The 15,723-nt window shown below is 42.8% G+C and overlaps 1 protein-coding gene across 1 annotated transcript in view; it reads left to right on the top strand.

Annotated features, from left to right (window-relative positions):
* Positions 1 to 15,723, top strand: part of LOC133543159 (A disintegrin and metalloproteinase with thrombospondin motifs 7) — a 292,170-nt gene that overhangs the window by 156,343 nt on the left and 120,104 nt on the right. Inside the window, exons 10-11 of the mRNA XM_061887652.1 lie at positions 4,144 to 4,236; positions 11,472 to 11,617. Coding sequence (XP_061743636.1) covers positions 4,144 to 4,236; positions 11,472 to 11,617 — 239 coding nt within the window. The remainder of the gene's footprint in view (positions 1 to 4,143; positions 4,237 to 11,471; positions 11,618 to 15,723) is intronic.

Below are 15,723 nucleotides of genomic sequence, written 5' to 3'. Positions count from 1 at the left end.
TGCCTCGGTGTGCATTGTTTACACAACTTGCAGTACGCTACTTAGTATGTTTGTGTGGAAACTAGTTCGGTACACCTCCGAACCGAACCAAAACCCCCGTACCAAAACGGTTCAATACAAATACACGTACCGTTACACCCCTACTGTATATATAATATGTACAAATGTCATATGGTGTATTTTATATTGCTACTATGGTACATTTTTAGTCTACTTAATACCTGCATTATCCTTTCCATCCTTACCCTTTCGGTCCATGGTAACTGAGCTACTGTGTGGAACAATTTACTTTGTGGATCAATAAAGTTTATCTAAGTCTAAAAAAGGAAATAAGTATATAATACAATCATTCAAATAAATTAATACGAGGATAAAAAGTATTTTAAAAATCAGTTACATGAACAGAGTTAACGTGGAAAATAATGTAGATTTAAATAACACTTAACACAATCATCCAAAATTGAGTCATTGCCTCATTCACAAGTTTAGATTCAGTTTTACACCGTGTTCCTGTTAATGATACACATTATGTCAAATACCTAAAGTATCAAAAGTATTGATATTTGAGAATCGGTATTGACGCATACAGATCTGGTATCCGTAGTATCACCACTGTTTTTTTATTACTGTAACACATTGCACTTAGGGCACTTTGAGCGCTCTCACGATGAGAACAGACGTCTTATTCAATTTTCATTATTGACACAAATTGACTTCATCCTTTACCTTATTAGACAGCTCTGGCTTGCAATTGTGAGTAAAATGCTCCACAACACTGCACAAGTTCAATATTGAAGAGGTTATTACCCTGGCTCAAACTGAGTAATGGCCATGTTTCTCCTGAGACAAGCTTTGAATATCCATAGGCCATTTTCCATCAAAGGTCCAGGAACTTAAGTTAAGTTAAAAGTTAAAGTGCCAATGATTTTCACACACACACTAGGTGTGGCGAAATTATTCTCTGCATTTGACCCAACACCCGTGATCACCCCCTGAGAGGTGAGGGGAGCAGTGGGCAGCAGCGGCGGCTGCGCCCGGGAATCATTTTTGGTGATTTAACCCCCAATTCCAACCTTTAATGCTGAGTGGCAAACAGGGAGATAATGGGTCCAGTTTTTATAGTCTTTGGTGTGACTCGGCCGGGATTTGAACTCACAACCTACCGATCTCAGGGTGGACACTCTAACCCAGACCTGGGCAAATTAAGGCCCGGGGGCTGCATGCGGCCCGTTAAGCTTTTCAATCCGGCCCACCGGACATTCCCAAAAAACTTTTTTAAATCTTTAGGATCGAAATTTTAGCCGCGATTATGATGTGCAGTGATTTTTTATTTTTTTTAATGACAGTAAGTCTTGAACTATAGAAAGTATTTCAATGGTTGGAATCTGCGCTTTTGCATGATGTATTAGTTACTATGGTAATCTAAGTCACTCAATCTCAGTAAATAACTTGAATTTGGAACACAGCATCATCGTTTTCACAGCTGTTTGTTTTTTAGAGGTAGAGTGTTTTAATGTAGAGTTCTAAATCTTTTTTTAAAGGCACAAAAAAACAGGTCGGTTGTTGAGAAACTTACATTTATGAATATAAAATTTAGCCAATAGTATAATGAGGTTGCAAAGGTAAAATTCATTTTCCAATTTTTTTTCAATACAGTGTCAAATCAAATACATATTATTTAATATATATTATTGTTTTAGTTGCTTAAGAGATATTCCTGGCTCTGAATTTGTTCATTGCTATTTTTATGTTTTTGTGCATTACTAGTTGCCGTCATCCTTAAACAAACAGGCTACCCATCAGTTACTCAGTACTTGAGTAGTTTTTTCACAACATACTTTTTACTTTTACTCATGTAAATATTTGGGTGACTACTCCTTACTTTTACTTGAGTAATACATCTCTAAAGTAACAGTACTCTTACTTGAGTACAATTTCTGGCTACTCTACCCAACTTTTATCATTTGGACATGAGCCTGTTGACAGTGTCAGAAGTCGGACGTATACTAATAAATCTCGTATCAGGTTTTTTTTCCAGTGAGCTCCAAGTCAGTAGATACATTTTCTTAACTTAATTTATGTTTTTGTCTCTCTTCTTCTTTTTTGTGGAAATTGGATTCCATAGTGTTATCTAATATGGTTTTCTCTACATTAACCATTTGCCCAAGAACTAAATAATCCAAGCAGATTAATTGAATAGAACTGGAATGCTTACGTCTCATCTTTTTTTTTTCTTTCACAGAAATGTCAAGGAAAGAAAATGAATCTCAGTCTGAATAAGATAAACAGCAAATTTGACCTTTTACATTTTCTGTTGTAAGACTTTTTGCAAGTTTGACAGGTTTATCCGTCACCCAGGAGCAAGCAAGAAAACACTTAAAGCACTGACCGTCTAATACTTTGGAAGTGCAGAATATAAGTGCATTCTGCTTTTATAGATTTTTGCTTTGAGGGGACCGATGATGATTTGAATCTACGTTTAAAAAAACTTCCTTGTGTGTAGTAGATTTTCTTTGCTGTACTTGTTCAGTATATTTTGCTCCACAGGCACTTTTACAACCGGTTGTTTGAGTTTGTTTGCAAGATGTTCGATTGCGGAGGCATTCCCAGATTGCAAATTAAACAACACTCCACCATCCATTCATCCATCCATCCGTATTCTTCCGCGATTCCGAGGTTGGGTCGCGGGGGCAGCAGCCTAAGTAGGGAAGCTAAGACTTTCCTCTCCCCAGCCACTTCATCTAGCTCTTCCCGGGGATCCCGAAGCGTTCCCCGGTCAGCCAGGAGACATAGTCTTCCCAACGTGTCTTGGGTCTTCCCTGTGACCTCCTACCGGTCGGACGTGTCCTAAACACCCCCCTAGGGAGGCGTTCGGGTGGCATCCTGACCAGATTCCCGAACCACCTCATCTGGCTCCTCTCGATGTGGAGGAGCATCGGCTTTATTTTGAGTTCCTCCCAGATGGCAGAGCTTCTCACCCTATCTCTAAGGGAGAGCCCCGCCACACGGCGGAGGAAACTCATTTCGGTCGCTTGTACCCGTGATCTTATCCTTTCGGTCATGACCCAAAGCTCATGACCATAGGTGAGGATGGGAACGGTAAATTGAGAGCTTTGCCTTCCGGCTCAGCTCCTTCTTCACCACAACGGATCGATACAACGTCCGCATTACTGAAGACGCCGCACCGATCCGCCTGTCAATCTCATGATCCACTCTTTTCTCACTCGTGAACAAGACTCCGAGGTACTTGAACCCCTCCACTTGGGGCAGGGTCTCCTCCCCAACCCGGAGATGGCACTCCACCTTTTTCCGGGCGAGAAAACCATGGACTCGGACTTGGAGGTGCTGACCACCCTCACCAATATTACATATTTGGAAAAATGCACCCCGTTTAAAAACATATCCTTAAGTGGTCACGGCCAATTTTCTTTTCAGACATGGTCGAAAATATCTTTATATAACAAACATTATATAGATTCACCCGGTCACAACATTAGGTACATCTGCACTCTCTCCGATCAATTCAGACTAAAAAATATATGTGTGGAGGGGGGCGTGGCCTGTGGACCTGCAGCAAGACAGGGTGTGCCAAGACCGCCTTCGGTCAAATTGCAAATTTGGGAAGTGTCTCTCCTCCGGGTTCCTCGGACCACCAAGCACTGATGAGACAGTTCCGTTTAATTTTTCAATAGTTTAGTCTCTCAGGTGCTTTTCAGCAATTGTCTTTTTCTGGCTGTCTCTCGCTCCAGTTCCACCATCTCTCTCCTCCCCGGCTGCTGCCTTTTAACAGAACGACAGGTGACTAGATAACCAGGCCCATTTAAGCCATTTACGCAATTGTCGCTGATCTCGAAGCCGGTCCTCAGGAAACCCCCCCCCCCCCGCTCCACAGTATGTCACTGCATGTCGCAGGTATCACGCACGTGCCATGATTCGCAAAACCCTAAACCGCATGCGTAAGCAAGAACCTTATGATTTGATGCTGCGGTATCATTTGATGGCATCCAATGTTCTAACATTATTAAGTCAGAAGAGAGGACATTCGTCACACAGTAGGTCGGACCCCCGTTAACATACCATGCCAGTACTCTGCTGCTGTATCTGTTGAAAATGTTGACCTTTCATCCTTGTTTGCTTTCCAAGAATGTGTGCAGCACGCTGTGGTGCACTGTGGGAAACACGTGCCACTCCAAGCTGGACGGGGCTGTGGATGGGACCAGATGTGGCGAGGATAAGGTGAGATTTCTCTTTCATTGATGGATAATACGTCATGATCCGTTGCCCGGGTCATGTTTTGTTTAGTTTTTGACTCCCTCAGTTCTGTTTTCAGCATCCTTGGGTTTGTGGGTTTTTTGATTACCATGGTGGCTGATTAGTTTCACCTGGCTCTGATTAGTGTTCGGGACGCTCACCTGCTCCTGGGCACTAATCAGAGAGCTACTTATTCCCGTTTTTCGCCACACTCAGTCGGGCTTTCTGATTTGCTGTATGTAACAGTTACGTGCATGCTAAGCTTTTCTTGTTAGCTATTCCATTAGCTTCCCGTGCTATAGGCACACTTGTTTGGTCTGTTTTGTACGCTGCAAAAATTGAAATATAGGTAATATTAAAAAATCTCAAATAAGAGTGATATTTGCTTATTTTCTGTCTGATAAGATCATTCTTTTCACAAAGCAGATTTTATGTTAGTTTTACTTGTTTTAAGGGTTTTGGTCCTGAATGATCTCAGTAAGATATTACAGCTTGTTGCTGAGATTTGATGACCTATATTGAGTAAAACATGCTTGAAACTATTTTTGTCCGTATGTCCAAAACTCACCCAGCAATGATGCACAGGAAGGCGGGGAAGAAGAGAGGAAAAGCCGGTCAAAATGGTCAAAAAAGTCCCAATTTTATCCAAAATACCTCCCCGGGTTCCAGTCCCACGAGTTCTGCCGCCAACCGCACAAGTCCGGGGATGCAAAATAAAGATTTCAAAACGCACCCAGTAAAGTCCCACGGGAAGTTGGAGAGAAAAGTCGGCAAAAGTCCCAAAAAACGTCCAAAATACCTACCCAGGTTAGAGTCCCACAAGTCCCGCCGCCGGCCGCGCAAGTCTCGGGATGCCCAACATGTATATAACACACCTAAAATGTATATAACAAACCTAGCTGAGTCCCATGGTTAGGGGGGATAAAATTTGGAAAAGTCAGCAAAAGTCCCAAATATGTCCAAAGTACCTACCCAGGTTTGAGTACCACAAGTCCCACCGGTGGCCGCGCAAGTCCTGGGATGCCCAAAATGTCCATAACACACCCAGCCGAGTACCACAGGGAGGGGGGATAACATTTGGAAAAGTCAGCAAAATCCCAAAAATTTTCAAAATACCTACCCAGGTTCGAGTCCCACATAGAGTACCACAAGGCACACGAACCCGGGTGTGATTTTTGAACATTTTAAGGGTTTTGTGCCTAACTGATCTCAGTAAGATATTACAGCTTGTTGCTGAGATTTGATGAGTAAAACATGCTTGAAACTATTTTTGTCCAAATGTCCAAAACTCACCCAGCAATGATGCACAGGAAGGCGGGGAAGAAGAGAGGAAAAGCCAAAGTGTTCAAAAAAGTCCCAATTTTGTCCAAAATACCTCAAAATGGTAAAAAAAAGTCTCAATTTAGTCCAAAATACCTCCCCGGGTTCCAGTCCCACGAGTCCCGCCGCCAACCGCACAAGTTCCAGGATGCAAAAAAAAAATGTTCAAAACGCACCCAGTAAAGTCCCACAGGAAGTGGGGGAGAAAAGTTGACAAAAGTCCCAAAAAATGTCCAAAATACCTACCCAGGTTCGAGTCCTACAAGTCCCGCCGCCGGCCGCGCAAGTCCCGGGATGCCCAAAATGTATATAACACACCTAGCTGAGTCCCACAGGGAGGGGGGATAAAATTTGGAAAAGTCGGCAAAAGTCCCAAATATGTCCAAAGTACCCACCCAGGTTTCGAGTCCCACGTGGAATGCCACAAGGCACACGAACCCGGGTGTGATTTTTGAACATTTTAAGGGTTTTGTGCCTAAAAGATCTCAGTAAGATATTACAGCTTGTTGCTGAGATTTGATGACCTATATTGAGTAAAACATGCTTGAAACAATTTTTGTCCAAATGTCCAAAACTCACCCAGCAATGATGCACAGAAAGGCGGGAAAAAGGAGTGGAAAAGGCAGGCAAAATGGTCAACAAAGTCCCAATTTTGTCCAAAATACCTCAAAATGGTAAAAAAAAAGTCTAAATTTTGTCCAAAATACCTCCCCAGGTTCCAGTCCCATGAGTCCCGCCGCCAGCCGCACAAGTCCCGGGATGCAAAAAAAAAATGTTCAAAACGCACCCAATAAAGTCCCACGGGAAGTGGGGGAGAAAAGTCGGCAAAAGTCCCCAAAAATTTCCAAAATAGGTTCGAGTCCCACAAGTCCTGCCGCGAAAGTCTTGGGATGCCCAAAATGTATATAACACACCTAAAATGTATATAACAAACCTAGCTGAGTCCCCTGGTTAGGGGGGATAAAATTTGGAAAAGTCGGCTAAAGTCCCAAATATGTCCAAAGTACCTACCCAGATTTGAGTATCACAAGTCCCGCCGCTGGCCGCGCAAGTCCTGGGATGCCCAAAATGTCCATAACACACCCAGCCGAGTCCTACAGGGAGGGGGGATAACATTTGGAAAAGTCAGCAAAAGTCCCAAAAATGTTCAAAATACCTACCCAGGTTCGAGTCCCACAAGGCACACGAACCCGGGTGTGATTTTTGAACATTTTTAGGGTTTTGGTCCTAAATGATCTCAGTAAAATATTACAGCTTGTTGCTGAGATTTGATGGCCTATATTGAGTAAAACATGCTTGAAACTATTTTGCTCCAAATGTCCAAAACTCACCCAACAATGATGCACAGGAAGGCGGGGAAGAAGAGAGGAAAAGCCGGCCAAAATGTTCAAAATACCTACCCAGGTTCGAGTCCTACAAGTCCCGCCGCCGGCCGCGCAAGTCCCGGGATGCCCAAAATGTATATAACACACCTAGCTGAGTCCCACAGGGAGGGGGGATAAAATTTGGAAAAGTCGGCAAAAGTCCCAAATATGTCCAAAGTACCTACCCAGGTTTCGAGTCCCACAAGTCCCGCCGCCGGCCACGCAAGTCCGGGGATGCCCAAAATGTCCATAACACACTCAGCCGAGTCCCACGGGAGGGGGGATAAAATTTGGAAAAGTCAGCAAAAGTCCCCAAAATGTTCAAAATACCTACCCAGGTTCGAGTCCCACGTGGAATGCCACAAAGCACTCGAACCCGGGTGTGATTTTTGAACATTTTACCGACTTTTCTCGCTTTTCTCCCTGCCTTCCCGTGGGACTTTTCTGGGCGCGTTTTGGAAATTTTGGGCATCCTGGCCGGCGGCAGGACTTGTGGGACTCAAACCTGGGTAGGTATTTTGGACAATTTTGGGACTTTTTGCAGTGTATCCTGTAGGATTTAACAATAAATCATTGTCTCCCCTGCATCTTGCTTCCGGAATTTCCGTCTGCATCCTGGGAGAACCACTCCACGCAGTAAAATGCGATCTCGACGCAAAATAATAGTCGTCCAATGATAAAACCATCACAGCTCAGTGTCACCTTCTGTGCCATGATAAGGTTTCGGGATATTGAAGACAAACTGTTGTTCCAGTAATTCATGGTCCTTGACCGATTATTCATTTAAATCAGGGGTGTCCAAAACCTTCTGACTCGGGAGCCGCGTTGTTTCTAAAAAAAAATTTGCCTGGGTCCGAATACAGGTACATATTATTTTGATGGATGTATAATCAAGGTAATGGATATATAATTGATATAGTTTGTGTATTAAGAGTACAGTACCGGCCAAAAGTTTGGACACTCTTCATTTCAATGCGTTTTCTTTATTTTCATGACTATTCACCTTCCATCCCATCCAATCCACTTTATTTGTGTAGCACATTTAAACAACATAATTGTTTCCAAAGTGCTGCACAACAATATTAAAAACAATATTCAAATATCCTTAGCTCCACCAAAGACTGAATAAAAAATAAAAGCAATATAAAAATAAACATTATTAAAAACTATTTTAAAAGGTAAAACCAATTAAAAAAGTAAATAGAAATTAAAAAAAAAACACAGAGGACCACACAACTCACGTAGTGTTAAGACGAGACTTAAAACACTCCACTGTGGGAGCAGTTCTAACATGGAGGGGCAGAGTGTTCCACACCTTAGGGCCGACCACAGAGAAGGCCCCGTCTACCCTGGTTTTAAGTCTGGTCTAGGGCACCACAAGCTTGAGCTGACTCTCTGACCTCAATTTGGATGAGGTCCGAAATGTAACGAGAAGCCAGTCCATGTAAAGCTTTAAAAACAAACAGCAATGTTTTAAAATCAATTCTAAAATGAACAGGGAGCCAGTACAGACTCTCAAGAATTGGGGTTATATGCTGGCGTTTCCTGGCCCCTGTTAAAAGTTGTGCTGCCGCGTTCCGGACTAACTGCAACCGGGAGAGAGCTTTTTGGCTAATGCCAGCATAAAGTGCATTGCAGTAATCCAGACAACTTGATATAAAACCATTAACGACGTATTCAAAAAACTTTAGAGATTGTCACTGAATGCATCAAAAATATTGACACCTGGGAAGTGGAAATCATTTCAGGTGACTACCTCTTGAAGCTCATTGAGAGAATGCCAAGAGTGTGTATATAACTCCACGTGTTCATTCATAGTTTCGATGCTGTCATGATCCGTGGTCCGGATCATGTTTTGTTTAGTTATGTTCTGTTAGTTTTAGACTCCTTTAGTTCCTGTTTGTGCACCTCCTCAGTTTAGTCACCATGGTTACTTATGATTTTCACCAGCCTCTGTTGTTTGGGACACACCTGTGTCTAATCAAGAGACGACTATTTAAGTCTGCCGTTGTTGATCACTCTTTCTGGCTTCATTGTTTGTGTCACACCTTTGCCAAGTGGGTTTTGTTCCATGCTCTAGTCTGTGCTAAGTTGTTGCGATCGGCACCTTGTTCTGACTGTTTGTGTTCAGTTACAATTAAATGATGTTGTTACCTGCAAGTCCTATCCGGAGTCGTCCTCTTGCTTCCTGGGAGAACAAACCCCGCATAAACATGCGACCCAGTCGTGACAAATGCCTTCAGTGACGATCTACAATCTCTAAATAGTCATAAAAATAAATAAAACACATTGAATGAGAAGGTGTGTCCAAAGTTTTGGCCTGTACTGTATGTGAAAGTTTGACTCATACCTCGTTTATTCCTGTGACGACCTGCTTGAATTTTGTAATCAATTAGAAATATCAAGCAGCTTAAATGTCTCAAACATGGGTAAGTGTGGAAACAGTGTTTTACATTTTCCCATCATGCATTCTAATGGATATAAATGGGTGTAATTTTGAATTTGTTTATGGTGTTTGGACGTTTTTCATAATATCCACAATGTTTAGTTGGCTGGTTGTGATATATGTGACCATGTGTTACCGTTGATTGATTGATTGATTGATACTTTTATTAGTAGATTGCACAGTACAGTACATATTCCGTACAATTGACCACTAAATGGGAGCACCCGAATAAGTTTTTCAACTTGTTTAAGTCGGGGTCCACGTTAATGTTATGTTAGTTGCATTTTTTTTTCATTTTGCACCATGACTAGGGAAGATGGTTTGGACTGTGTCATATAGGTAAATGCTGTGCTTTTGTTTCTAAGTAATTTTAAGGAGCATTGATCTGAGTCACTCATTGTCCACACGATGGCAGAGTATATGGGGACGGCGTGGCGAAGTTGGGAGAGTGGCCCTGCCAGCAATCTGAGGGTTACTGGTTCAATCCCCACCTTCTACCATCCTAGTCACGTCCATTGTGTCCTTGGGCGAGACAATTCACCCTTGCTCCTGATGGGTCCTGGTTAGCGCCTTGCATGGCAGCTCCCGTGTGAATGGGTGAATGTGTGTGTGAATGGGTGAATGTGGAAATACTGTCAAAGCGCTTTGGGCTCCTTTAAAAAGGGGTAGAAAAGCGCTATACAAGTACAACCATTTACCAACCATTTATGTAGACTCAGGATATGTAAAAGTATTTTGAAAACATGCCATGGAGGCTGGCGGACCATGGTTTGGACACCTGTGATTTAAATGTTCCCACTAAAAAAGAATAAAATTGAAACAGTATTGCATGCATTGAAAAGCTTTTAAAAAAGGCTTCACGGTGGCAGAGGGGTTAGTGCGTCTGCCTCACAATACGAAGTTCCTGCAGTCCTAGGTTCAAATCCAGGCTCGGGATCTTTCTGTGTGGAGTTTGCATGTTCTCCCCGTGAATGCCTGGGTTCCCTCCGGGTACTCCGGCTTCCTCCCACTTCCAAAGACATGCACCTGGGGATAGGTTGATTGGCAACACTAAATTGGCCCTAGTGTGTGAATGGGAGTGTGAATGTTGTCTGTCTATCTGTGTTGGCCCTGCGATGAGGTGGCGACTTGTCCAGGGTGTACCCCGCCTTCCGCCCGATTGTAGCTGAGATAGGCACCAGCGCCCCCCGCAACCCCGAAAGGGAATAAGCGGTAGAAAATGGATGGAAAAGCTTTTAAAATAAAATGAAATTCATTGATGACCAAAGGCAAAGCTGAAAAATTAACTAATCCTGGAGAGCCAAAGAAAAAACAATAATATGGAACTTCGGTTTAAGACAAAATATTAGAAAAATGAATTAATCCCTTCCGAAAAAAGATAAAAAATTGCGCATTTTATAAAGAGTATTTATAGTTTTTGAATGCAGAAAACATCTGTGAATAAGACGTGTAAAGGACAAATGAACACGTAACATCACTTTTACCTTTCATTGAAGGCTACTTTATACTTTGCAACGAGGTCTCTCTCTTGAATTCAATCGGGTTGTTCATCTTCATTGTCAAAACTTTCTTAGGCCCAATTGTGGATAATTTTTTTGGTTATACTCAGTAAAAAAAAAAAGAAGCTGGATGAGAATGACTTCTGAATGGGGAGTAGATAGAAGGTTAACACAAAGACGTTTTTTTGAATAAAGACATGTTTCAAATAAAATTGGACGTCAAGACTGAGTGACTAACTCGTGGAATTTTTCAGTTTGGGCCCTCGAGTCCAAGGAATATGTGGGCGAACAAGTTTGCTAGGTGCAAATTAGAAACGGTAAACGAAAACTGGGGCTAAATTTGCCGAAAACCAAATTCCGTGAAAAGTGAGGAGTACAAAAACTGAGGTACGGTTTTGTATCTAAAATAATCTAACACTATCCATCATATTTTTTTTTGGAAAAACTGATTTCTTAAATGGAGACTGACAGAAAATTAGGATGTTAGGTTTGCCTCATTCACTTAAAGTAAGTTATTTTACATAAAAAAAAATTTGGCTTCCAAGGCAAGCGTGAATACATTCAATCTAAAGTGTGTTTCCTTCTTGCCAGTGGTGTTTCAGCGGGGAGTGTGTCGCAGCTGGACATCACCCGGACAGTGTCAATGGGGGCTGGGGCTCCTGGACTGAGTGGACAGCCTGTTCAAGGTCTTGTGGAGCAGGAATTGTGAGAGCTCAGCGGGAATGTGATGACCCGATGTAAGTTCTGCAGACTTTTGCACTCGTGAGCAGCATTACAAACTTCAGTGTGCAAAAATAACAGATTTTCTAATGCCATTATTTTTTGTTAGTAATGTGGCATTAAATTAGTTCCTGGTTTAAACATCAAAACTCTGTTAGTGTTAAATGTCATTTGACTGATGAATGTTTGCGTGACTAAAGAAGGTTCCTTCAAAAGAAATGCACGTTCAGGGAGACACAATGTCCATATTCCGTCTTACACACATGCATTAGTTGCATAAATTCTAAGAGGGTTTATGTCTTGCCAGAACACCGGCTCAAATTTCAGAGCAAGCTGCTAAGAATTTGTCGTCTATCCGCAGTGTGAAGCGGCTTCTAACATACTGGGTAACACATGGCATACTGACAAAGCTTAACCCATTATTGCTATAACAATCTACAAGATTAATATAGGTTGCCTCTCTCTCTTCCCCTCCATCTTTCGGTATTCCTTATTTTTTTTTTTTATTTATTTTTTTTTTTAATCTTTCTAATCATCATTATGTATACGTATTGTTGCATTTGAACTGTATTGTTGATAATAGAGGTAAACTATTTGTATTGTTCATGATCAGTAGCGCTTTTTCTATTGGTATTTGTATTGCTCCAGTTTTAGTGTAAAAATGCTCATTGTCATTTCTATATTATTTATTTCACTAACTGCTTCGTTGCTATCACTTTTACGATCATATTTGTACATATTGTATGTGCTGGTGTTGTTCTATTGTTGTTGTTGTTATTGTGTTTGCTATTTTTGTTTTTGTCTCTCTGTCTAAGCCCCCTCTTATCCCCACAATTTCCCTCTCTGTCTTCCTTTTTATCTCTTTCCATCCCCTCCTGTTCCGGCCCGGCTGCACCAAATGATAATATAAATACATTTAATAAAGTCAAATTCAAATAAGGCAACAAGAGAAGTATCCTACACTTCTCTTTTATGGGCATCTACATCAACTATATGATTTGCCTTAAAAGCTGGACAGGACAAAAAAAACTAACAAAAAAAACCATACTAATCCTCACCACCACTGGCGGAAAATAAACTAAGTGACTCCCAAGATTCATTATCACTGGAGGACTCGTAGACGACATAAGGAAAAAACGGTAAGGCCATACTTGCCAACCCTCCCAATTTTCCTGGAAGACTCCCAAATTTCAGTGCCCCTCCCGAAAATCTCCCAGGGCAACTATTCTCCCGAATTTCTCCGGATTTCCAACCGGACAACATTATCGGGGTGTGCCTTTAGCGTACTCTACAACCTGTCGTTACATCTGCGTTTTCTCCATACAAACAACCTGCCGGACCAGTCACATAAAAATGTCGGCTTTAACACACATACGTAAGTGAATGCAAGGCATACTTTATCAACAACCATACAGGTCACACTGAGGGTGGCCGTACAAACAACTTTAACACTGACAAATACGCGCCACACTGTGAACCCACACCAAACAAGAATGACAAACACATTTCGGGAGAACATCTGCACCGTAACACAAGATAAATACAACAGAACAAGTACCCAAAATCTCTTGCAGCACTAACTCTTCCAGGACGCCGCAATGTACACCCAAACCCCGCCCACCTAAACCCCCGGACGCCCATCTCCCGAATTCGGAGGTCTCAAGGTCGACAAGTATGGGTAAGGCTTCAATGTAAAATAGGGGTGATGGGTCCAGATATTTATACTATCGATACCGAGTATAGTATCAATAGACATGATACTAGAGCAGGGGTGTCAAGCTCATTTTAGATGGGGGGCCACATGGAGAAAAATGTACTCCCAAGCAATGTTCCCTCAAATTTTTCATGTGTGTGAGCAAACGCACGAACTCCCTGAGCATTCAGTGGAGCACATGTGAGCAACATCAGGCGTGCACACTGTGACCACACCAGCACCAGCGTCACACCTGTCCCAAACCTGACATCATAACAATTTAAATGTTTTATTAAAATAATTTTCCGATATAAGTGATTTTGCCCTCTTTCAATGAGAATAACAAAAAAACATGTTTTTTCTTGAACTATGTGCTAGTTTTGTATGTCTGGCTGCGGGTCCTGCCTTTAAAAGAAATGTTACCCCTTTCAGAGATTACATTTAGTTCTTGTAACTTTCTGTCTGTAAAGTATATCTTTTTATTAGCATTTATGAAATCTATTTACAATATTTCATGAATAATATACTTGGATTTAACATTCTTAATAAATGGCAGTAAATTATGCACACATCTGATTGAGGAGTCAGAGTGTTGCAACCTGGCATTTACACATTGTGTGGCGTTGGGATTGTCCGACTTTTTGTGTGGCCATAAACGCAACACTGGCTAAGTGCCATGAGTGCTTGTGTTGCTGCAGGTGAGAGAGCGAGCTGCTTCTGTGGAAACGACGGATGACAAAGTTGATATGGCAGAAAATTACCAGTTTTTATGGATAAAAGTTGTTTTTTACTCATGTTTTTGGTGTTGTTACAAACAGTTTTGCTCCATAAAGTGATTGATGGAATTCCTGTCCGTAAAGTGTCTCGACAGACGATAATTGAACTGTGTTGACAAAGATTGTTTAATTCATCTGGGCCACTCTTGTTGTCACTTGTCACTCATAGAGATGCATTGCAAAATCATACAGAATAAATTGTAATGTGTTTATTTTGTTTAAAGTTCAGATGGGATTTTTGATTTTCTGCGCGGCATTAATTTGCTGTGCGCAGAGGACGCGTGAGCAGTGTGCATTTGCGCAGGCGCACACCTTAGAGCAGTGGTCTCCCGGTACCGGGCCGCGGATCGATTGGTACCGGGCCCCAGAATAATTTTTTATTAATTTTTATTATTTTTTAATAAAAATTACACTTTTTTTTATTTTTTTAAAATTCCATCCATCCATCTTCTTCCGCTTATCCGAGGTCGGGTCGCGGGGGCAACAGCCTAAGCAGGGAAACCCAGACTTCCCTCTCCCCAGCCACTTCGTCTAGCTCTTGCCGGGGGATCCCGAGGCGTTCCCAGGCCAGCCGGGAGACATAGTCTTCCCAACGTGTCCTGGGTCTTCCCCGTGGCCTCCTACCGGTTGGACGTGCCCTAAACACCTCCCTAGGGAGGCGTTCGGGTGGCATCCTGACCAGATGCCCGAACCAGCTCATCTGGCTCCTCTCGATGTGAAGGAGCAGCGGCTTTACTTTGAGTTCCTCCCGGATGGCAGAGCTTTTCACCCTATCTCTAAGGGAGAAGCCCGCCACACGGCGGAGGAAATTCATTTCGGCCGCTTGTACCCGTGATCTTATCCTTTCGGTCATGACCCAAAGTTCTTGACCATAGGTGAGGATGGGAACGTAGATCGACCGGTAAATTGAGAGCTTTGCCTTCCAGCTCAGCTCCTTCTTCGCCACAACGGATCGGTACAATGTCCGCATTACTGAAGACGCCGCACCGATCCGCCTGTCGATCTCACGATCCACTCTTCCCCCACTCGTGAACAAGACTCCTAGGTACTTGAACTCCTCCACTTGGGGCAGGGTCTCCTCCCCAACCCGGAGATGGCATTCCACCCTTTTCTGGGCGAGAACCATGGACTCGGACTTGGAGGTGCTGATTCTCATTCCGGTCGCTTCACACTCTGCTGCGAACCGATCCAGTGAGAGCTGAAGATCCCGGTCAGATGAAGCCATCAGGACCACATCATCTGCAAAAAGCAGAGACCTAATCCTGCGGTCACCAAACCGGAACCCCTCAACGTCTTGACTGCGCCTAGAAATTCTGTCCATAAAAGTTATGAACAGAATCGGTGACAAAGGACAGCCTTGGCGGAGTCCAACCCTCACTGGAAATGTGTTCGACTTACTGCCGGCAATGCGGACCAAGCTCTGGCACTGATCGTACAGGGAGCGGACCGCCACAATAAGACAGTCCGATACCCCATACTCTCTGAGCACTCCCCACAGGACTTCCCGAGGGACACGGTCGAATGCCTTCTCCAAGTCCACGAAGCACATGTAGACTGGTTGGGCAAACTCCCATGCACCCTCAAGAACCCTGCGGAGAGTATATAGCTGGTCCACAATTCCACGACCAGGACGAAAACCACACTGTTCCTCCTG

The sequence above is a fragment of the Nerophis ophidion genome, linkage group LG25 (genome assembly GCF_033978795.1).
Source record: "Nerophis ophidion isolate RoL-2023_Sa linkage group LG25, RoL_Noph_v1.0, whole genome shotgun sequence".
Classification (NCBI taxonomy): Eukaryota; Metazoa; Chordata; class Actinopteri; order Syngnathiformes; family Syngnathidae; genus Nerophis; species Nerophis ophidion.
Note: the sequence above shows the minus strand (reverse complement) of the source record. Positions and strands in the feature narration are given on the sequence as shown.